We start from the raw sequence: 23,613 nt of genomic DNA, 5'->3' as shown, positions 1-23,613 counted from the left end.
GCCCAAGATGCGGAACCTGCTTCCACCGGTGCCCAAAGGATTGGCGGGGGACAGTGGCCTGCCTACCCGCTTCCTTCCCACTCTCCCTCCCTCCCTTCCTTCTTCTCTCTCTCTCCTTATCTGTCTCTTTCTTTTTATTTAGTTTAATTTACATTATACGGTCCTGCTTTTTTAAATAGAGGCAGACAAGCCCCATTCTTCTAGGACCTGAAGTCCAGTTTCCATGCTTCGTATGGAGAGCTATTTTTTCCATGCTGTTGCTGGAGTCCTCTGGAGGCTTGACTGGCTGCCCCATGGGGAAGATGATTCACTGGCCTTGCACCTTTCTGGTCCCCTCTTGGAGGCCAGCTCATCTTCAAGCACCAACATCTGTTCTTCATGGTGGAAACCAACTTACTGTCCTCTCAGGAGGCATTATTTGGGGCCAGGCCCTGTGCCGGCTGTCCAGGAGATAACAGCCTAAACCCTTTGCTTGCAGGGGTTACAGCCAAGTGGAAAGATGGAGAGTGTCTGTCATCCTTCTAGCTCTAAGATTCCCTGAGTGCTCAACAGGGACATGGCAAAGTGCAAAATCTGGGGATGCAGACAAGAGCAAGGGAGTCAGGGGAAGTTTTCAGAGAAGGTGAACTTGGAGGTGGAAGGCATGAGATTCAGCAGGCACTGAGCTGGGCACAGTATGGCATACATGAGGGCCCAAAAATAAGGGTCTGTGGATTCAAGTATAGGGTGGAAGTGAGGGGGCATCCCGGAGTATACAGGATAGGAAGGCCAGCCAGTGGGAAGCCGTGAATGGCCAGGGGGACCCCGTCCTGCAGAAGGCAGGAACTGCTGAGTAGGAGAGTCCAGGTCAGATGTGTGACCTTGTCCAGAGAAAGGATCACTAGACAAAAGGCCTGGGGGCAGAGATGCCATTGAAGGAGATTCCTGAGATAGTCCAAGCTAAAGGAACAAGACTGAATCAGATGCCCCTAACTAGCCAATTCAGTGGTTCACAATAGGAATAACTGTGATGGAAAATCTAGCTGGAATCTGAGAGGGACCCACGTTTTGCTTTGGACTAGCACTTGAGGTATGTGTGGAACACTCTGTGGAAGCATCCAGCCTGCAGGTAGGTGGAGACTGGAGAAGGTGTAAGTCTGGGAATGGGGCATAGCTGCAATTGCTCATGGGGTGTCAGGAGGGCAGGACACAAAAGCTACAGCAGAACCATGAAAGCCTGACATGTGAGGGATAGAGGACCTAGCCGGAGTCGTGCCATGGGAGCTAAGGGAAGAGGAAATTTCAGGGATATGATATCAAAAATAAAGCTGCAAAGATCAGCCAGGCACGGTGGCTCACCGCTGCAATCCCAGCACTTTGGGAGGCTGAGGCAGGCGGATCACAAGTTCAGGAGATCAAGACCATCCTGCCAACATGGTGAAACCCCGTCTCTACTAAAGTACAAAAAAATTAGCCAGGCATGGTGGTACATGCCTGTAATCCCACCTACTCAGGAGGCTGCGGCAGGTAATCACTTGAACCCGGGAGACGGAGGTTGCAGTGAGCCTAGATCATGCCATTGCACTCCAGCCTAGCAACAGAGCAGGACTCTGTCTCAAAAAAAAAAAAAGAATGAAGCTGCAAAGATCAAGTAGTGCAAGGACCCAGATCACATGTTAAGACCATGCCATTTGTGCTTTTTAATTTTTTTGAGACAGAATTTCATTCTTAGTGCCCAGGCTGGAGTGCAATGGTGCGATCTTGGCTCACTGCAACCTCCACTTCCCAGGTTCAAGCGATTCTACTGCCTCAGCCTCCCAACTAGCTGGGATTACAGACACCCGCCACCATACTCAGTTAATTTTTTTATTTTTTGTAGAGACAGGCCTTTATGCAGAGCAGTTTCAGCAGTCAGGGACATGAAAATGTCTGAGAAGCAAAGAGAAAGTGAGTGTGTTGGCCAGGAGCATAGAACACTCTCGCAGGGCTCAACTCTGAGGGGAAGAAGGGCCAAAACAGGGACTGGCAAAGTCGTGGGGAATATTCTCCTAATGGGGCCTTCTCCAGGTTTGTAGCTGCAGATGCAGAGCCTATAGAGGAAGAGAAGATGAAGATGACCATGAGGACGCCACGCTGGGAGGCTGGGGGATCGTGATGTCATTACTTACGGGATAAACTCTCCCCAGAGGAGGAATCCTCATGTGCTTTGCATTTGTTGCTTTCCCCAGGCTCAGATACTTTGACGGTCCCCAGTCCTGCATGTGGGGCCAGTTCAAGCGAGGCAGGAAGGAGGAGGTGGCCCAGAGCCCCATGGAAAAGTTGCCTGGGAAGTCTCAAGCCTGACACCGGAGACAGGGCAGCATCATGGAATGCAGGGCTGCACCCAGGCCAGCGCGGGGCCCGGACTGGCAGGCTGGCAATGTGCATCCACCCCAACTCATCTCACATTTTTTCTCAACAGTTTGTATATTTATGGCTTGTTATCCAGCACCACATGACCATCGATGGAAGCGATGAGGCTGTTGTTCTGGCTTTTAATAGCACAGCTCGACATGGACGTGGCTGATGCTAACTTAGATGAGGAAATTAACTGGGAGAGCCATGAAATCAAGCTTGGCCTATGTGCGCAGGGCCGGAAGAATCAGGACAGTCCTCATTCAAATGAGACTATGATTTTAACAAAAAATCAGGCAGCACCCGCTATGCACTGGATACTCTGCTCCATCCTGATGCTGGCTTTGTTGGCAGTTCTCTACTCATTCCACTGAAAGGTTGGAGGGCCACAGAATTACTCTATTTCCCACAAAGATAAATCATAGGCTCAAAAAGTAACAGATGCTGGGAAGGTTTTGGAGAAAAAGGAAGGCTTATACACTGTTGGTGGGAGTGTAAATTAGTTCAATCATTATAGAAAACAGTGAGGTAATTCCCCAAAGATCTAAAAAACAGAACTACCATTCAACCTAGAAATCTCGTTACTGGGTATATACTCAAAGGAATATAAATCATTCTACCATAAACACACATGCATGCATATGTTCATTGCAGCACTGTTCACAATGGTAAAGACATGGAATCAACCTAAATGCCCATCAATGGTAGATTGGATAAAGAAAATGTGGTACATACACACAATGGAGTACTATGCAGCCATAAGAAAGAATGAGATCATGTCATTTGCAGGAACATGGAAGGAGCTGGAGGCCATTATCCTTAGCAAATTAGCACAGGAACAGAAAACCAAATACCACATGTTCTCACTTATAAGTGGAAGCTAAATGATGAGAATCCACAGGCACAAAGAGGGGAGCAACACACACTGGGGCCTACTTGAGGGTGGAGGGTGGGAGGAGGGAGAGGATTAGGAAAATAACTATGGCGTACTAGGTTCAGTGCCTGAGTGATGAAATAATCTGTGCGACAAATCCCCACGACACGAGTTTACCCACCTAGCAGACCTGCATGTGTACCCCAAAACCTAAAATAAAAGATTTGTTTAAATAAATAAAAATTTTAAAATGAAAAATAAATTTAAAAAATTAAATTAGCTTTTAAAAAATCATGGACTGTTAGAAGAGCACAGATTCTTGAAAATATTTTAGTTCAAACCCTTCATTTGACTACTATGGAATCTGAGACTCACAGAGAGTTAGCAACTTCTAGACCACTCTGAGTAGGTGGCAGATCCACTGAATGATCAGAAGACAGCTGCCATCATCTCACAAGGCTCCTGTGGGGCCCAGGCACCTCTTTCGGACAAGTGTGGGGCTTGGACCAGAGCCTCCATAGCTCCTGGGTTGTGGTGGGGAGGGGGCAGGCCTGGATAATGCATTGCAGGGAGAGATCTGAGCAGTGAGGGGAGGTCTACAAGGAGGCGGTAGGCACAGCAAACGGAGGCAGCCTTCATCATCCCCCAAGTGCCTGCCTTCCTCAGAACTCTGCCTCCCTTTTTTAGCAAGCTGAAGAGAGTGAGAGCAGCCTCCCTTTCACAAGCCAAAGCAAAAGGCTGTAGAAATGGTCTTGGGGCTCCTAACTCCTTGAGCAAACAAGGGAAAAGTACTTAGCAGCCCACACACTGCCTGCTAGATCAGGGTTCATCGGGGAAAACCCACAGAGATAAGCTCAGGAACAAGCGTATTACCCATTCCAGGGCAGCACACTGGGACCTAGCCAGGCTGACGTCAGACTCCAGGAGAGTGACCCCAGACCTTGGGCTTATATGATCAGGGAAGCAGAGTCGCTGGCCTGGTGGAATCAGAGCTTGGGATCCCATCATAGTGCGGTCTGGCCACTGGCCCTGCTCTTCCAGCTCATGGGGAGGTGGGGGCGGGGTTGCGGGGAGCAGCCCCACTCCAACATGGTCAGGAGCTGGGGTTCCAGTCTATGACACAGCAGTGTCCTACCAGCATTAATCATCTTCAGATTCAGCCAAAACCAGCTTCCTTGGAGCTCTGCAGGAGACCCAACTTTGTGAGGCCAGCCTGCAGGGAATAGGGAAACCAGAAATGGGCTGAAGTTGGGCACTGGCTTATGAAACTAAACACACCATTGCCATACAGTCCAGCTAAAGCACTCCTTGATATTTACCCAAAGGAGTTAAAGCTTATGTTCACATAAAAACCTGCACATGGATGTCTATAGTAGCTTTATTCATAACTGCCAAAACTTGGAAGCAACCAAGATGTCCTTGAGAAGGTGAACTTTGGCACATCCAGACAATGGAATATCACACAGCTATGAAAAGAAATGAGCTGTCAAGCCATGAAAAGAAATGGAGGAACCTGAAATCATTATTAAGTAAAAAAAGCCAATCTGAAAGGACAAAAATCTGTATTATTCCAACTACATGGCATTCCGGAAAAGGCCAAACTATGGAGACAGTAAAAAAAAATCAGTGGTTGCCAGGGTTTAACAGTAAAGGAGGTGATAAATAGGTAAAGCACAGAGGATTTTCAGGGCCACGAAACTGTTCTGTGTGACACTGTGGTGACGGATACGCGTCATGATGCGTTTGTCCAAACTCATAGAACATACAACACCAAGAGCGAACCCTGATGTAAACCATAGAGTCTAGCATCACCTGCAACAAACGGACCACTCTGTGGACGGTGTAGCTAATGGGAAGGCTGTGCCTGTTTGGGGCCTGGGAAGGATATGGGAAATCACTGTGTTTTCTGCTCCATTTCGCTGCGACTATAAAGCTGCTCTAAAAAATAGTGGAAGGAAAAGGTTGATGTTGATTTTCACACTTTAACCCAATATATCTAAAATATTGCTATTTCAACATGTAATCAATACAAAAATGATAAACGAGACACTTCACATTCCTTGGAGGGGCTGTCTTTGAAATTCAATGTGCAGTTTATACTTGGCACATCTCAATTTGTCCCAGTCCCATTTCACGTGCCCAGGAGTCACATGTGGCCTGTGGTGCCCACAGTGGACAGCTCTGGTTTCATTGTCCAACCCCCCTTGGAACCCAAACCACCACTCGTTCTGTCCTAAGCCAGTCTGGAGGCTTTCTGTCCAGCCCTAACACTGTATCATGATCCTCACTGTACAAATATGGAAACTGAGACCAAGGACTATGAGACAGTCCTCATAAGAATTCAGACCAGTTAACTGAAAAGCCTGAGCTCTTTCCACGATTTCACATTGAACCTTTATGCCTAGAGCTAGAAAGACCTGGGAAGAGTTGAATGGAGCTCGGACTCACACTTGACCAGAAGCCCGGAGGTGAGACTGAGCAGAGACTCATCACCTTGAGTTTAGTGAGAGGCCCCTGGGCTGTCTCAAATGTCAGCTCAAGAAATGGAATAAATTTTAATTTTAATTTCACTATTTTTTAAACAGCTTTATATCACAGCAAATTTTAATTATGACAAGAATATTGTTTGTTGTTTGTTTCTCCAGAGGGGTGAAAAGATGGGCCAGGAGTCCAGCTTCTGGAAGGCCAAGAATTAAGGTAGCAAGACGCAGCCATTGTCCAGACAAGCAGGATGCTGGACACTGAAGAATTCAGGGCTGGCGAGGCTCACTCCATATGCAGGGCTGGCACTCTCCCCATCTCCCTCTATAAACCTCTCTCTTTTCATGTCATACTGTCCTGTGTTGTGTGTAACTCTTTTAAAGCTACATACTGGACAAAAGGTGGGATAGACCCTGCCTGGGAATCATTCAACACGCTGATGAGAAAACCTCTGCATTTTCTCCATCAGGATGTGACTGAGACCCCACCACCAAACAGCAGCACGCTCAGACAGTGCCCAGGAATTTGGGTAACAAACTGGTGTTCACAGCTGCTCAGTTAAGGCACAAGTCTCCCACCTACTGCAGGTATGGGGTGGGACAGGAGGCTCAGTCCACAGAACAAAAGGTTTGTAAAGGAGGCCCTCTCTTTGGGAAATCCTTTGTAGATCCACCACCCACTCCTTAGTCATAAACCCAGAAGGGGCTGCAAATGACATTTCCAAGGGGCACAGGCTGCCAGCCATCACAAAGCACACTATCTGGTGGGGGAGATATGGCTATCGCAGAGGTTCCCGCAAGCGGGAGCTCTTTGTTCTGAATCATGCCCTACTTTCAGTACAGTTTCCTTGGCAGTCAAAAAGATGCCTAATCGAATGCCCCATTAACAGCTTTCTGAATGAAAGGATATGTAGCTTTGTGCCAGCACCCAATTACACTGATAAACTTTTCACAGTCTGACAGGAATTGGTTTCAAACAAGTGGTGACATTTAAACAACAAGAAACCTCAAGGCCCGGATTATGCAGCCACGCTCCCAAGCACCCTCCTGCTCCGGGTTCATTGTCAAGTCCCCCTGCAAATACCAGCCCAGGCTGGGAGTGCTGGCTGCTGCCGACCAAGCACACACTTTGCTATGCTCCGCCGACCCTCTCCCGATATCTCCTCCGGACCCGGTAGCCCCAGTCCAGCCTGTCTATATTTGCAGGGGTTGTGAGGTGTATCCGAACCTTGAAGAGATACTCTAGAAAGAAGGGCCTTCCAGACTGCCTCTCCGCAGGGCTGTAAGAATCAGGTTTCTTCTTTGGGGGACTTCCAGGTCTCTCCAGCATTTCCTCAGTCATCACAGTATCCTGCAACTCAGTGAACCACAGCAACCACTCCCAGCTTCCAGCCACAAAGCTTGATCTTGAAGCTGGCCTCGATTCTCTACAGAAGTGAGGCCACAGAACACAGGTGAAGGGCCTCTTACCTCGTGTCATCTCTGCAGAGCTAGCTCCTCTGCCCGCTGCCCTATCCTGTCCACCAAGATCTTGCTGAGCCCTGCCCCAACCCCTGCCTCCGGACCCCAACTTGTTTGCTGACCTCCATGTCCTCTCAGCAGATCCAGCCCTGGGGAGCTGGCTTCCTCCGGCCCATCACCAGCTCTGGATCAGTCCACACCCCAGCCAGCTACGGCACAGCCCTGCCTCTCTCATGGCTGTGTTGGCCTTGGCCAATGCTCTCTCCAGAGATCAAGACTCAGGCATCTCTCTTGGTCTGTTCTGGCTGCTGTGACAAAATGCCTTAATCTGCGTGGCTTATAAACAATAGAAATTTATTTCTCATAGTTCTGGAGGCTGGGAAGTCCCATAGACTGGGGTACTGGCCTACTTGTTTCCTAGTGAGGGCTCTCTTCCTGGGTTGCAGTTGTATGCTTCCCAGATGTATCTTCACTTGGCAGAGAGAAAGACAGAGTGAGAGAGACAGAAAGAGAGAGACAGAGAGAGAGAGAGAGCAAGAGAGAGAGAGAGAAGAGGGAGAGAGAGAGAGAGAGAGAGAGAAACAGAGGGAGAGAGAGAAAATGCTCTTTGGTCTCTTCTCGTAAAGGCCTAATCCCATCATGAATAACCACCATAACCTCATCTAAATCTAATCACTTCTCAAAGGCCCCACCTCCAGATCCCATTGCAGGTTAGGGTTTCAGCATAGGAATTCTGGGGGCACACAAATGTGCAGTTCAAAACACATGGAGACAAGGGGGCAAGGACTGGAGAGCCCTAGCATCCTCGTTCAGACCCCTGAACCAAGGCTGAAGTCGAACTTCCCTTGGAGAGCCCCGTTCCGTGAGCCGGTAAGTTCCCCAAGTGCCATCACCCACCTGAATTCGGGTTTTTCCCCAGCTACTGAGTGCCTGACTGACACATGCCCGCAACAAATGGGCCTCCCTGCCTCCAATCTCACCGCCTGTGTTAGTTTCCTGGGGTTGCCACAACAAAACTTCAGACAGAGAGGCTAAAACAACAGAAACTTACAGTCCCACAGTTCTGGAGGCTGCAAGTTCAAGGTCAAGGTGTCCACAGGGCTGGTTCCTTCAGAGGGCTGTGTGGGAGCCTGTTGGGCGCCCCTCCCCCGGCTTCTAGTGGTTCACTTTCATCTTCAGCATGCCTTGGCTTGTGGAAGGACGACCCTGAACTCTGCCTTCATTGTCACAACACATCCTCCCTTTGTGTGTTTCTGTGTCAAATTTCCTCTTTGTATAAGGACACCAGAAATATTGGATTAGGGACCCACCATACTCCAGTACAACCTCATCTTCACTAATCATATCTGTGACGACTCTACCTCCAAAGGTAGGTACTGGGGGTTAGGAATTCAGTATGTCAGTTTGCAGGGACACGATTCGGCCCACACCAACTCCTCTGACCCTGGATCAGATGCTGTTTATGCTCTGCTTCTGATCCTCGTGTCCTCACTGGCCTCTTGGTCCAGCACCCACCGAGGCACCAGTTCTGAGAGAGCTCACCTGATGGCACCTCACCTCACACCCCGAACACCTTTCTCACCTCCGCAGGAGCTGCTCTGTTCACATCCAGGTATGTTCAGCGTTCCTGTGCGCCCCCAGAGTGTGGGGAGGTAATGCTCCATGGACAAACCTTTGCCAAGGGAACACGGGAACTGATGGATGAGTTCTTAGCTCTTTCTCCATTCAAACTGTCCTGAGATGGTTGTAAGAGCTATCAGGGAATCAGCTGCCAGCTCAGTAGCACAGCTTCAGCTCGGCTCTCCCTCCTTCCCTGTCTCCTTCCTCGTATTCCTCATTCTGTTCCCTGGAATCTTTCTCCATAATAAAGGGAAAGTCCATAGACCTCTGCCTCAGCTTCTGCTTTTTGGATAATGCAGGTCAATCCCGACAGACTGCTCTTCCTCCATTGTAACCTGACCATGCCATTCCCCTGCTTAAAAGCCTTCAGTGCCTCTCCATTGCCATAAAACTCAAACTCTCTAGCCAGGAGCTTCAAGGCCATTTGGAGGTCATCTGGCCAACCGTCTTTCCTGCTACAACAGTCTAAGTCATAGACGTTGGAAGACAACTGATTGGGTTTCAAGTCTGGCTCTTATTGAAAATGTGGATAAAATGATTTCACCTCTGTAAGCCTCAGTTTCTTCATCTACCTGATCTCAGGATCGAGGGGAGGCAATGTATATAAAGCATCTGGCACACTGTTTGGGGCACTAAATGCATGGCAGCCAGTGTTTATTATTACAAGTAGGAACCAGAAACCAGGATGCAAAGGGGGCTGCTTCAGGTCACACAGTTAGCAGACAGTGGCTGTCAAACTTGGGACCAAACAGCTAAGAAGCAAGATGCCCACTCTCCAAGAAAAAAGAGGTTGCAATGCAGCTCTCCAGAGATGAACTATAACAGTTGGAAATTCACTTATACTATGGATGTTTCTTCTGAACCTCTCATGAATGGCTGTTCTTGCTGAGAGCTGGACAGTGAATGAAACATCTGCAGTGCTGGCTTCCATGGGGCTCATGTTCTAATGAGGGAGGGAGACCCTCAACAAGGAACCAGCCAAGGTACTAAGTCCTGCAGCAGAAAGTGGGCAGAAGAGGGAAGAGAGAGGGAAGATGGTTATATTTTTACAGGATGCTTAAAAAATTACTCTTCTTTCTTTTGAGATAAGGTTTCACTCTGTTGCCCAGGCTGGTGTGCAATGGTGTGGTCACAGCTCACTGTAGCCTCAATCTTCTGCTCTCAGTCAGTCCTCCCACCTCAGCCTCCCAAGTAGCTCAGAATACAGGCTTGTTCCATCGTTCCCAACTGATTTTTGTAAATTTTGTAGAGATGGGATTTCACTATGCTGTCTTGACTGGTCTCGAATTCCTGGGCTCAAGTGATCCCCCTGCTTTGGCCTCCCAAAATGCTGGGATTACAGGCACAAGCCACCATGCCCAGGCAAGAAACTACTCTTGTAATAAAGGTTCACTTTAGGTGAAGGGAGCAAGGGAGAAAGTAGATATCAAGGGGTGGAATTCTAAGTAGCAAGAGTAGGAAGTAGAAAAGGCTGAGGCAGAAGTGGTCTCAGCCTGTTCAAAAGACAGCAGAGAAGCAAACACTGCTGAAGAGGGGTGGGTGAGGGGAAGGTGCAGACTGTGACCATGTAATTTTCCTTGAGCATGATGGAAAGCCACTGGAGGGCTTTGAACAGAGTTTTTGAACTAGGCATCTGACAGGTTTCAATGGATCGCTCTTGTTGAATGAGGCCAGAAAGGAGGCCTCTGCCATGATTTCAGTAGGGAGGACGGTGGCTTGAACCGGGGACAGAGCCTGGAGGCAGTGAGAAGTGGTCATTCTGAGAACAGTTTGAAGGCAGTGCTTACAGAACTCACTGATAGACTGGATGTGGGGTATAACTAGGAGGTGATCCCAAAGATTGTGGCCCGAGCAAATGAAAAGCAGGACTTCCCCTTTCCTGACAAGGGGGACACTGAGGAAAGAGGTAGTGGGGACAAATCTGGAGTTTGCTTTTGAATGTGCTAAGTTTGAGATGCTGACAGGTGTTGAGGATACACAAAGCATGCTGGACACCCAGATCCGAAGGTCAGGGAGAAGTCTATACTGGAGACACATTAGGGGGCATTTAGCACCAGAAGACTGGGTGAGCTCACCAAGGAAATGAGAGGGCTCTCCTTGGGGATGTGGGGATGCGCCAATGTCCCAAAGTCAGGGCAGTAAGAGTCCAGGAAAGGAGATGGAGAAGGAGAGCCCAATGAGGCAGGAAAAGCCATGAGTATGATTCCCTGAGAAAGCCACATGCGGGACTGTCAAGGAGAAGGAAGTGACCAGTGGCCCATTACTGCTGACGACCACCTCAGATAAGACTGAGAACTGGCCACAGGATTTGGCAACATGGAGGTCGTTGATGACCTTGGCAAGAACTGTATGAATGGACTGGTGAGCACATAAGAGGAGAGGAAATGGAAGTTTCAAGATTAGACAGAGGGCCAGGGACAGTATACCATGCCAATCCCAGCACTTTGGGAGGCCGAGACAAAAGGATCACTTGAGGCCAGGAGTTCAAGACCAGCCTAGGCAACAGAGAGAGACCTCGTCTCTACACACACAAAAAAAAAAGGAAAAAAAAAAAAAAAGAAAAACCAGCCTGGGCAATGTAGAAAGACCCAGTCTCTACCAAAATTATATATATATTAATTTTTTAATTAGCTGGACATGGTGGTATGCACCTGTCGTCCTAGCTACTCGGGAGGCTGAGGTGAGAGGATCACTTGAGCCCAGGAGTTCGAGGTTGCAGCGGGCTATGATTGTGCCACTGTGCTCCAGCCTGGGTGGCAGAGCAAGACCCTGTCTCTAAAAGAACAAAAAAAGAGAGAGAGAAAAAAAAAGATTAGACAAGGCTCTGGAGGAGTTTTGTGCAAAAAGGAGTAGAGAACACTGACAGAGTGAAAGTAATAGTCTTCAGATGACAGCGAATGGGATCTGGGAACAATTGAGGTCCTTGGGGCTATTAGCTTGTTTGTTCTTCTCTGGCCATTCGAGGTCCCAGGGTCACGTCCCCCTCCAGGCCCCTCCGCTCCAGTGACTCCTTTGGTGACTTATCCACTCATACAATTCTGAGTCTTTCCTGTGTCACCTCCTGACCCCTCCAGTGGCTCAGTCACTAGCTGTGTGACCTTGGATGAGTCACTTAACCTCACGAGAAGCAGCAATCAGTGAATCTGTGACTTCAGTTTCTTCCAGCATCAGGGTGGAACAAGAGTCGCAGTGGCCTGGGGGTGTTTCTCTAAGGTATGTGGAAACTTAGGCTTCCCTTTATCTCAGATTCATGGAGGATCCCAAGTTGGTTGTTAGAAAACTCTTGCAGACTGAATGGGTAAGCATTTTTAGTATTAATTCTTCACTTGGCAAATGCTTGAGTGCCTGCTCTATCCAAGGGTGTGTCAGAGCTTCTGCAGGGGTGGAGGATGAGCCTTTTGGATTTTGCCCTCGAGGAGCTCACAACCTTGTGGGGTGGTGGGTGTTTCTATTCAAAATCATAACAGGGCAGACTCAGACACATCACTTTGTGTCCGTATTTAGGACCATTTGTCACAGTTGCACACACAAATTAAAGTTCCGCAGGAGGCAGGATGTTTTTGGTTTTGTGCCCTATGTGCCTCACACATCATAAGCAGTCAGTAAGTGTTTGTTGAATGAAAGCAGTATTGAATGGTACTATTTAATGTGTGTTTTGAAGCAGGGGTAGGATTTGGACCTACACAGAAGGGCAAGGGGGCACTGCAGCCTGGCGGGGGGTGGAGGGGGTGGAGGCAGGAGGAGGGAATGGCAGGAGCAGATGTACAGAGACAATGACATCCAACACATGGTTGGTAATTGTAAGCCCACTATGACTGGATCATGTGATATGTCAGGATGCAAAGAGATTGGAAAGGTAAGTTGGGGCCAGATGGTGGAGAGGGTTGAATTCAAGCTATGTTAAAGGGATAAGGTTTATTTATAGTAGGATGACCTCATGTTCCCATTTCCCAGGGTGATTTTGCCTGTTGTCCCGGTGTGATTATTCATGCAGCCCCTTTCATACTCAGGCATCCCTGTTTGGGTAAGTCATGTGGTCCTGCAACCCTAAAGGCTGTGTGGAGCCCCCAAAGGTTTCACAGAGGGACAGGGTCAAGCTAACATTACAAAGGTCAGTGCCCCCAGTGCTTGCTGGACCGGGAGGCAGGAGTGGGGACACCCTCCAGTCCAGGCAATTCAGGTCAAAGTCTTTTGGTTAGTGGTAAATTCCCAACAGTTGCCAGGGTATGGTGAAATGAGCACTCTTCAAGGAGTACAAATTGCTCCAGCCCTTTTTTGGAAATCAATTTTGCAGTACACATCAAGAGCCTGTTGAAATGTCCATGCCCCTTGTTAATTCCACCTCTGGAAATCTCTCCTAAGGAAATAATTCTAAATATAGAAAAGGTTCTTTGCATAGATGTTCATGATAAAATCTATGCAACAGGTCTAGAAACAGCTCAGAATGCCATAACAGATGATGATTAAGGATAAAGGATATATCTGTCAGTGGACTCTAAATTCCATAGAACAGGGACAATGCCTGATTACTCTCCACTGCATCCCCGCAGCTAACGTGATGTAGGACATATTTGTTTAATGAATAAACAAGTGAATAAAAATTCCTATCAGGTTAAACAAAAAAGATATAAAACAATCCTTAAAGATAATATATAAGTACCCATATGGATACACTATGATCGCAAACATTTTTTTAAAAAACAGACATATGTATATATGACTATGCATATAAAAACTTTTAAAATGATTCCCTGAAATGTAAACAGTGATTATGTTTGAGTGCTGAAACTCCTGATCATTTTCTTTCATTTTATTTTTGTGTATATTGTATATCTTTCAGAATGAATAGGATTACATTTATAATGAAAAAAAAAAAAAAAGGCCAGGCCAATACTTTAGAAAGGAAAGACTAGCATTAGGCAGGATTTTAGTACTCACAGCCAGGATGTGATAAGGTTTTGCACCCTCTGGGGGTTCCCAGTCAGTCTTTGTGGCGTGAATCTCCAATTCCAGTCATGATCCTCCTCTGTAAGATGGGTTCCTCTCACAATGAGTAGTAGAGGGTCCACTTGCTGGCTGGAGCTGCCCCCACCCCCAACATCCCGGGAGCCAGAGGTATTGAGAAGTGCTGGCTTTCATGGGGGCAGTTTCTACACTCATAAGCAGTCATCAAAAATTATATTTAGGCTAGGTACAGTGGCTCACACCTATAATCACAGCACTTTAGGAGGTGGAGGTGGGCAGATCATCTGAGGTCAGGAGTTTGAGACCAGCCTGGCCAATAGTGAAACCTTATTTCTACTAAAAATACAAAAAAAAAAAAAAAATTAGCTAGGCATGGTGGCAGGTGCCTGTAATCCCAGCTACTCAGGAGGCTGAGACAGGAGAATTGCTTGAACCTGGGAGGCAGAGGTAGCGGTGAGCTGAGATCGCGCCCTTGCACTTCAGCCTTGGCAAGAGTGAAACTCCACCTCAAAAAAAAAATGATATCTAGCAAGATTAAAAAAAAACTGTTGATACAGTTTTAAGTGAAATAGAGAAGAATACAAAAAGGCATGTTCACTATGAACCTATCTATGGAAACTATGCATATGGCAAATATTTATCAAAAAAATACAAAGGTCTCACAAGAAATATGATCACATGCAGCCAGAGATGAGACAGGCAACCAAAATTGAATGCACCTTTCAGCAATAACAATTTTAGAGATGTTTCCAGAACTAGGATGGGTGTCTACAGCTGCTTATCCAGTGATTCCTCTAGGCTCCAGGGCAATCCGTTTCTTAGAGCAGAGCTTCTCAAACTTCAATGTGCATCAATCAACCTGGGATCCTGATAAAATGGATTCAGATTAAATCGAGCTGGGCTGGCAACAAGGACTCTACATACCTACAAGCTCCAGGTGATGCTGGGGCATAGATGACACTCAATGAGGCTTCTACCCAATGCCTAGCACCAAGCACCTTCCCCAGATGCCTGGCCTGGCCCTCCATCCTCAGGCATGTCTGCACCTGAAATCATCTTTGTCGCCAGCTTCTTAGCGTCATTGAGACTAATAAGAAGCAGCTCCAGGCACTTGTATGGAATGGGATCCAGAGGGGCCTGCGGCCCCCAATTCCTTGGGAAGCTTGGACAATGACATCTTTCTGGAATGAGGTAAAGATGAAAGTGACTCCATCCCAAGATGGATTTGCCATGTTGTCTGCTGATTAGCCCCAGTCCCACGAATGCCTCCTGACTCCTACTTTATTTACCGTCCCGAGTATAAGAATATGTACTCCTGCTTTTAGATCAAGGCAAGCTTGATGTTATCGTGCAAATTCTGGGTTATGGTCCACATGGGATTCTTGGCTTCTGTGGCATGCTGCCATTCATTATCTTGCTGGAGCGCATAGCTCCTTTTCTATGGTATATAAGCCTTGGGTCCGAGAGTAACAGTGAAGACCCAAGACCACCCTGCTGCCTGTAAGTTCCCTCAATAAATCACCCAATACTGGCTGGGTGCAGTGGCTCACACCTGTAATCCCAGCACTTCGGGAGGCTGAGGTGGGTGGTTCACCTGAGGTCAGGAGTTCAAGACCAGCCTGGCCAACATGGTGAAACCCCATCTCTACTAAAAATACAAAAATTAGCCGGATGCAGTGGTGAGCACCTGTAGTCTCAGCTACTCAGGAGGCTGAGGCTGGAGAATCGCTTGAACCTGGGAGGTGGAATTTGCAGTGAGCCGAGATCGTGCCACTGCACTCTAGCCTGAGTGACAGAGCGACACTCTGTCTCGAAAATAAATTTTAAAAATCACCCAATACTAACAAACTGGGTTTGTCTGCTCCCTTCTTTAGTCTCTTGGCTCCTCTGGCATTTGGGGATTGCTTTGCACATGTGGACTTTTTACAAAATAGATGGGTCCCAGAGCCTGGGCTTTGCTCCGGGACCCATCTATTTTGGGCAGGTGGTCACCTGGAGCAACCAGCAGCAGATGGCACCACAGAACAAGCACAAACTGTATCCAAGAGCGTGGCTCAAGAAATCTGCCCAAAATCCAACACAAAAATGAACAAAGGAACTGAATAGGAAATGTGACCAAAAGAAGGGATAAGCTAAACAGCTCCAGGAAGGGAGCTGCTGGCTCAAAGAGCACTTGTCTTGGTGTCAGCTACACGGGTTCTTGGTCAGGGGTGAGAGCCCTGTGCCAGACCCCCTGTGCAGAACCAATGCCACCTCACAATGAAGCCCCTCAGGACAGCACATGAACACCCTGCCCTGGGAAGACATAGTTGGCCAGCCACTGTCCATTCTGCTGGAGGGTAAGTCTGAGCCAACAGAGCCATGCAGAGACATCCCATCCAAGGCAGCCCAGGAGCAGTCTTGACCTTTCCTTCCCTGCAAGGACAGGCTGTCTGGTTCACACACAGATGATGCCTTGGGCCTGGTTCAGCATCCAGAGGACTGGGCCATAACCCCCAAAGTAAGATATTCACACTCATTGGAGCCCCTTCTCTTTTTATCCTGGCTGGCTGGAGGAAGGGGACCCCTGCTTTTTTCAGCCAGTGCCCCCTGAAGTCAGACTCCCAGGACTCCCTGCCCTGATCCTACTGAAGGCCACTGGGATGTCCAATATCCTGGGCAAGCTTTGGAAGATTCGTGGCACATTATCTGGGGCAAGTCAGCTCAGTGGTCAGAACATGGAGTGAAGGAGGCTGCAGCCTTGGCCTTGAATTCTGGAGGCCTCTGTAGTGGGTCAACAGTGGGGAGAGCCACAGAGTCTCAGTCCAGCTGCCATATCAAATGAGGTCCTGAGAGGCGAGGAAGGGCAGGCAGGAGACTGTGGCTATAGCAGCCTAAGCCCTGGCCCCTTCCCATTCTGGACTCCTGTCCAGCACCAAACATTCAGCAGTGAATGGCACCTTGACCATCAACCCACCATGGGAAACCCCCCTGGAGCTCTCTCCCTGTGTCAGGGCCTGTTCATGGCATGTAGGACATAAGCTCCATGATGATATGGATTTCCCCTGCAAGGTGCTCACATCTCATCGAGGAGAGGAACTTGCAGGCTGATTTCCATGTAAGATGGAAGACACAGTGATAGAGAAAAGGGATGGAGTAGGAAGTGAGTCCTAGAGTTCCCGCTGCAGAAGGCTGTGACCCAAGACTAGCGGATCCGTTCTCTTCAGCTGGATGCTCTAGCGATATGACAGTAATCCCACTGCTTTGCATATGCAGAATTCTTTACCACTTCTGAAACACCATCTCTCACAGAGGCAAGGAGTTGACCAAGGTCCAAAGCTCTGACTCCAAGCGCACCTTCCCTCCCCTCACAGTGGCCCGTGGTCTCACTGGTGGAGGTGAAATCCCTGGGTTCCCAGGCCAGGCATCTGTTTCTGTGTCACCAGAATGAACCCTGCCTGCTACCAGCAGACATCTCCAGCTCTGGCATCTTTCAACTCAAGCTGCAAGGCTTACTGTGACCTCTGGAATCTGTGCTTAGAATTCTCCCAGGAACAAACAGCTGAAGCATCAGAATGCCAGTCCTTATGATATGAATGGATGCAAAAATGGCTCTTGCCAGCCTATCTAGGCCACAGAAAGCCAGGAATGCTGGGTGCCACCCCAGCTTGCAGTGTTCCCACTTAGCTAAGTGAAAGGCAAGGGACAGGGCAGGGAGAAGCCCCAGACCTGGTTAAATGGGGTTGGACCTGCCACTTAGCCTCAGGGACCCTTTGGAGACTTCCGTGTGCACTGTGGACAGAGGAAGATGCTCCAACTCCTCTGTGGGGGCGCTCTGCTGGCAAGTCAGCACCAGAGCCTTAATCTCCTTCTTGAAGTTGGTGTTGAGGAAGCCATAGATGAATGGGTTGACGCAGGTGGAGGCCATGGCAAGCAAGTGGCACACCAAGAAGATGAGGTTGCCATGGCAGATGGGGATGGCCTCATGGTGCCAGTCCTCCAGGCTGTTGAACACATGCAGAGGCAGCCAGAGCACGGCAAAGGCCACCACCATCGCCACCAGCACCCCATTCACCCGCTTCATCTGCCCAGCTCGCAAGCTGTAGGTGCCCTTGTGGAACACACGCCCCTGCCTCTGCAGGCGCTGGTAGATGCGTGCATAGCAGACCAGGATGAAGGCCAGTGGGAGGCAGTACTGGAAGAGGAGCAGGAAGGTGGTGTAGATGGTGCGGTGGTGAGCCAGTGGCCAGGACTCGGTACAGACCACCTTAACCGCCAGGAACTCCAGAGCCTTGGAGTGGTTCCTGTGGAAGACATCCTCCAGGATGCTGTTGGCCAGGAAGGGCAGGGAGAGGACGCAGGCAACGACCCAGATGAGCACAATCCCCAGGTAGGCCTGCGAGATGCTGGGCTTCCAGCCTGTTGGGTTGATGATGAGCTGATGCCGCTCCAGGGCCACGAGGACGAGGGAGAGGATGGAGACCGTCACCGACATGCACTGGATAAAGGCCGATATCTTGCAGAGGGTCTCTCCGAAGATCCAGTAGTCCATGATGGTGTAGATGGCGGTCAGAGGCTGGCATAGGAGGCACATGAGGAAGTCGGAGAAGGCCAGATTGGCAATGAGCAGGTTGGTCACGTTGGCCTTCTCCTTCTGCCTCACAGTCACACACATCAGGCAGAGGTTGCCCAGGACCCCCACGATGGTCTCAATGCTGTAGGAAGTCACGATGAAGACCATCACATCCACGGAATCCTGGCAATGGTCAGAGAAGTTGTATAGGACGTCCAGGGGCTTGCTTCTGTTGTCACCCTGTGGGGACCCTGTGAGCAGCAAGGCCAGGAGGTAAGAGGTGTTCATGGTGGCTGTGAAAAGATTCCAAAACTTGAACTAAGCGATACACTTCAGGGATGACGCCTGTAAGACAAACAGCCAAACGATACTCAGAGATCATGCCCAGGGTAGAATCCAGGGAGGAGCAGGGCCAGGTAGAAAGGCTCTCAGCTGCTTCCGTCCCAAGGCTTGTACCTGGAGGAGCTATTACCTACGGCTCACAGTAAGACACTGGCATCCAGTGATTGCCACCCTGTTAAAAGTACTTGTTGCATGCTGGGGACTGTGCTCAGGGCTTTCGTCTGTTAGCTAGTTTATTCCCAGAGGTAGGTATTATCAATCCATTTCATAGATGAGGAATCTAAGACTCCAAGACGGAAGCAACTTGCCCATAGTCACACAGCTAATAAGTAACGGGGCCCAGTTACAAACTCAGGCCGTCTGATGCCAGAACTTGTTCTACCAGTTCCCTCCAGCGTCAGGATTTGAGGCTGTCCCGATGAAAAAGAAGGTGGAGTGATGTATGCAGAGTTTAGTGACGGAGTTGCTCAGGGAGCATGGGTAGAAAGCCCTGTGTCACATGTCACTTGAATAAAGACAGCAATAAATGCCGCTTTGACCAGGACTGCTTGTGTCCTTCCACGGCACCCTATTCCCTTCAAGACAGAACCAAAGCCTTGGGGATCCGCACTTAGTGTACCCTCCTGGTGTCAGCCCCTTCCTGCCCTGCCAACCTTGTTTTTTAGGTGATATCTGGCAAAGTTGAAGACTGCCCAGTATGCAAAGACTCGCTCATCAGCACAGCAGCTTCCTCCTACAACCCATCATGTGCAGACACACCTGGCCAAAGTCACAGGTGTCCAGTGCCCTCCTCAGAACCCACTTTATGATTGTGTTCAAGTCACCTGATGCAGTGTGCAGCTCACAAGCACACCAGACTGCTCCACATCTCCATGTCCTGGGAGAGCCTCTTCCTTTTCTGAGGACCTCCTCAATACAATGGATCCCCTGCTAAAGACTGAGCTGGATGTGATTCTGATGAACATGGCCCATGGGCCCCATCCTGTGAAACACTATTCATAGCAGAAAACCCTATTTGAGATATTCTTTACGTGTCGTGTAATGACCGTATGTATTTTTGAGCATACATATTTTCTTCATGATCAATTGCTACGTTAAGGCAGTTTTTACAAAGTAAGGCCAAAATCAGCCAGCTCAGAAAACTGTATTTGTTGACTGTCATGAATGTCACTCACTGTGCATTTGATCTACTTATAAAGTCTCTGAGGTCAGGAGTTCAACACCAGCCTGGCCAACATGCTGAAATCCTGTTTCCACTAAAAACACAAAAATTAGCCAAGTCTGGTGGCACACGCCTGTAGTCCCAGCTACTTGGGAGGCTGAGACAGGAGAATCACTTGAACCTGGGAAGCAGAGGTTGCAGTAATCAGAGTGCACCACTGCACTCCAGCCTGGGCAACAGAGTAAGACTCTGTCTCAAAAAAAAAAAAAAGAGTCTCATTTTGTCATTTACAAGATCAAGCTGCAAATTCACCTGATAGTTTACAGTCTGGTTATTTAGGACACCAGATCTTAAAGGCAGGAAGATTTCTCTGGCACTATGGTCTTCTGACAAAAAGGTCTACTTGGGGCTGAACATGACAAACTATTCCAGCGCCAAACACCAGGCCCAGTATAAGACAAAGAGCAGTCGCAGCTGCATGAACCTGTGGCAGATGCAATGCACTCAGAAGCAGCAAATAGGCCAGAACCCAAGGCTCTGGGTGACCATCAGCAGGGCTCAGCCAGCAGTGTGGAGAAAAAAACGACCACCTACAGCATGATCGGAGTGGAAGTACTGGGCGGGGTGGGCTGCAGACAAGGCTCACTGCTTCATTCACACCCACTCAATAAATCTGTGTCAAGCCCTGAGCTAGAAACAAGGGCTGGAAAGATGATTTACACAGCCATGGCCCTCGCAGACCAGAGGGGCTGAGCAGCACAAAGGCAGATAGAACTCATTGGCCGGGCATGGTGGCTCACGCTTGTAATCCCAGCACTTTGGGAGGCCGAGGGGGGTGGATCACGAGGTCAAGAGATCGAGACCATCCTGGTCAACATGGTGAAACCCCGTCTCTACTACAAATACAAAAAACTAGCTGGGTACGGTGGCGCGTGCCTGTAATCCCAGCTACTCAGGAGGCTGAGGCAGGAGAATCGCCTGAACCCAGGAGGCAGAGGTTGCGGTGAGCCGAGATCGTGCCATTGCACTCCAGCCTGGGTAAACAAAAGCGAAACTCCATCTCAAAAAAAAAGAACTCATTGCCATTGCCAACACCAATATGAATGAGAGGTCTGTGAATTGAGAGATCGTGGAGCAGGGAGCAGGGAGAGGAGAGAAGAGGTGGCAATGGTGCAGGGCTCAAAGGCTGAAGAGGAGTCAACCAGCCAAAGGGACAGGGAGAGGAGGGAACTCGAGGTGCAAGGAACAGCATGCACAAAGGCACAGCGGCAGGAAGGAGCAGAGCCTGCTGGGAAAAATAAGCAGAATAACTGGTTCCAGGGTGGCAGATGATGAGGTTGGAGCGGTGGGCCAGACCAGCAAGCCCAAGAACATTCCAGAAAGATCATTTGGATATAGAAAATGGATTGGAGGAGAGGGCCAAGACAGGAGGAGGAGGAGGAGCACTGAAAAAGGTGGTGATTGGCATCTGCCTGGGGCTGCTGGGCTTAGGGTACACTGACCAGCGAGGACCAGGGACCTCAGGGTCCTCAGGCACCCCCAAGGTGGTGGCTAGTCTAGGAGGGGGAGGATGGATTGTTACACATGGTCAGCAAAATGGTGTCTCTGCGTTTTGTCTCCAGGCAGCTCTCCAGATCAAAAACTAGAGCCAGCTGCAAGCCCCAACAGGGACCCCTGCAGCCTGCCTTCCCAGCCAACTGCAGGAAAATGAATGAATCACACAAACAATGCTAATCTCCAGTGGGGTTGGAATAGGGAAGGCCCTTTGCTTTGTCTCCTGAAATCTCAGCAAAAGCAACTATCACCTAATGCCCACAGCGCCCAGACACCTCAGATGCACCCCTTACCTCCTCGGTTCGCAGCTTACAGGGTGAGGATGGGGCTGCCCATGTCTCAGGTGAGGAGACTGAGGTCCACAGTGGGGCAGGATGCCCCCCAGATCCAGTGTGACGGTCTGCGCGGGGCCAAGGGGAGGTAGGGGGCCCAGCTTCCCAGAGGGTTTGCACCGGGCCCACTCGGCCCCCGCCCCCGTCTGCACTCCAGTCCCCAGGAGATACCACGCGCCTGGCAGAGCCGCGTCTGCTTCACCTGCTGCTGCCTCGATGCTGCTGGCGGCGTGCGGAGCAGAGCAGTCTGCTAGGCTCTCGCCTGCGCCCGCCCAGTCTGCCCCTTGCGCCCGCCCACGAAGAAGCTCCAGCCGCCCGCCCCCCACACCCCGGGACCCCAGCACTCTCCTGGAGCCTCATTTTGGGCCCCTAAGGGATACCCGGAGCTACAACCCTGCCCACACATCTCTCTCACACCCACCTCAACCCTGCACATAGGCAGGCTAGAGCTATGCTTTCTCTTTCTCTTTCTCTCTCTTCTCTCTCTTCTCTCTCTCCCTCTCTCTCTCTCTCTCTCACCTTCTCTCTCTATGGGTGTGTGCATCTGTTGCTCTCTGCCTCAGTTTTCTCACTCATGAAATGGGTATAAAAAGACCTGCCTTTCATAAGTTCGTTCAGAAACATTCCTTGCAGACCTCCTATGAGCCTAACTCTCCTGCTGGGCACCAGAGCTGGAAGAGACAGGCTCCCTGTCCTTGGTTCCTTCTGGAGCTCTCAGCCCTGGGGGAGAAGACAGACAGGAGACAAGGAAAGAGGGAAACAAATTATTACAAAGAGTGAGATGCTGTGAGCAAATGGGTCCGATAGGCCAGATGGATGGCACAGCCATGGCAAAAGCCCTGAGGCTGGGGGCATTCAGCCCCCAGAGGCCAAGGGAGGGCATGTGGCTGAGAACGTCAGCCAGGGTGAGGGAAGGAGATGGGCATTCAGGGTGTGAGTGAACAGTCAGGGTGGGCCGTGAAAGTGGTGTGTCTTATCTCAGCCAGTCCCAAGGTTGTTGCCAGGAGGATTCAGTGAGAATGGTCACTTTCTCTTTTGGAGCTGAGATGCACATGACTTGGCTGTAATGGAACAGCTATGCTTACAAGGGCTGCTCCTGTTTTGAATACATTAGCTTATAATTTCCCTCTACGTGGCAAAGTCACATGTGTACTTAGAGGACCTCCTGAGGGCAACAGATCTGCTTCAAGAGCGCCTCCTAAACACTGGACATACACACCTGTCCAGTGAAACCTCCTGTGGCTCCCCATGGAAATGTCCCCATGAAGTCACGGCAGTGGCCGCTCTAGAAGGACAGCTGCAGTTTGTAGTGCGTAGACTCTAAAGACATTACATTAGTTATCATCACAACAGTTCTGAGAGACGGGCATTTTTATTCTTGTCGTGCTGATGAAGGAAAGTGAGACTCAGCAGTTGAGCAACTTGCCCAAAGTCACTCAGCCAAGAAACAGCCAGATACAAGATGTGAACCCACCTGCCAAGCGCCCAGGCCTCTGCTCACTGTCACTGTGGACTGGCACCCACCGTCTCTTCTTTCTAGACCACACTGCTTCCTGCCTTACTACCTGGAAAGCTGCTGCTCCTCCGTTGCACCCCAGCTCTGATGTCCCCTCTGCCATGACAAATTCCTGCCACACTCCCGTGCTCTGATGCAAAGGCAGGTGTAGCAGCCTGGTTGGTTGTCTGCATGAGCGCCCTTGTCTCCCCACTTCCCTATTTTTAAGCCATAGTTCTTGTCTCTGCCCCCAGATCCCAGCACAGGACCACACACAGCATCTGACAAAGGAAGGGGGGAGGGAAGGAAGGAAAGAAGAGTGGGAGGGAGGGAGGGAGGGAGGGGGGGAGGGAAGGAAGGAAAGAAGAGTGGGGGGGAGGGAAGGAGGGAGGCGGAGGGAAGA

General features: G+C 49.6%; 1 protein-coding gene across 1 annotated transcript; it reads right to left on the bottom strand.

Annotated features, from left to right (window-relative positions):
- Window positions 1-13,492: 13,492 nt before the first annotated feature.
- On the bottom strand, window positions 13,493-19,156 carry LOC100399123 (neuropeptide Y receptor type 4-2). The gene has a single exon (XM_035266140.3). It carries the CDS (start codon window positions 18,611-18,613, stop codon window positions 17,486-17,488), a length of 1,128 nt encoding a protein of 375 aa, XP_035122031.3. The 5' UTR covers window positions 18,614-19,156; the 3' UTR covers window positions 13,493-17,485.
- Between the last annotated feature and the right edge of the window lie 4,457 nt (window positions 19,157-23,613).

Source organism: Callithrix jacchus, chromosome 12, assembly GCF_049354715.1.
Source record: "Callithrix jacchus isolate 240 chromosome 12, calJac240_pri, whole genome shotgun sequence".
Lineage (NCBI taxonomy): Eukaryota > Metazoa > Chordata > Mammalia > Primates > Cebidae > Callithrix > Callithrix jacchus.
This window is presented reverse-complemented; position numbering and strand designations above follow the sequence as displayed.

Coding starts and splice junctions, on each gene's coding strand:
- LOC100399123 (XM_035266140.3), bottom strand. CDS start 18,613: ATGAACACCTCTTACCTCCTGGCCTTGCTGCTCACAGGGTCCCCACAG.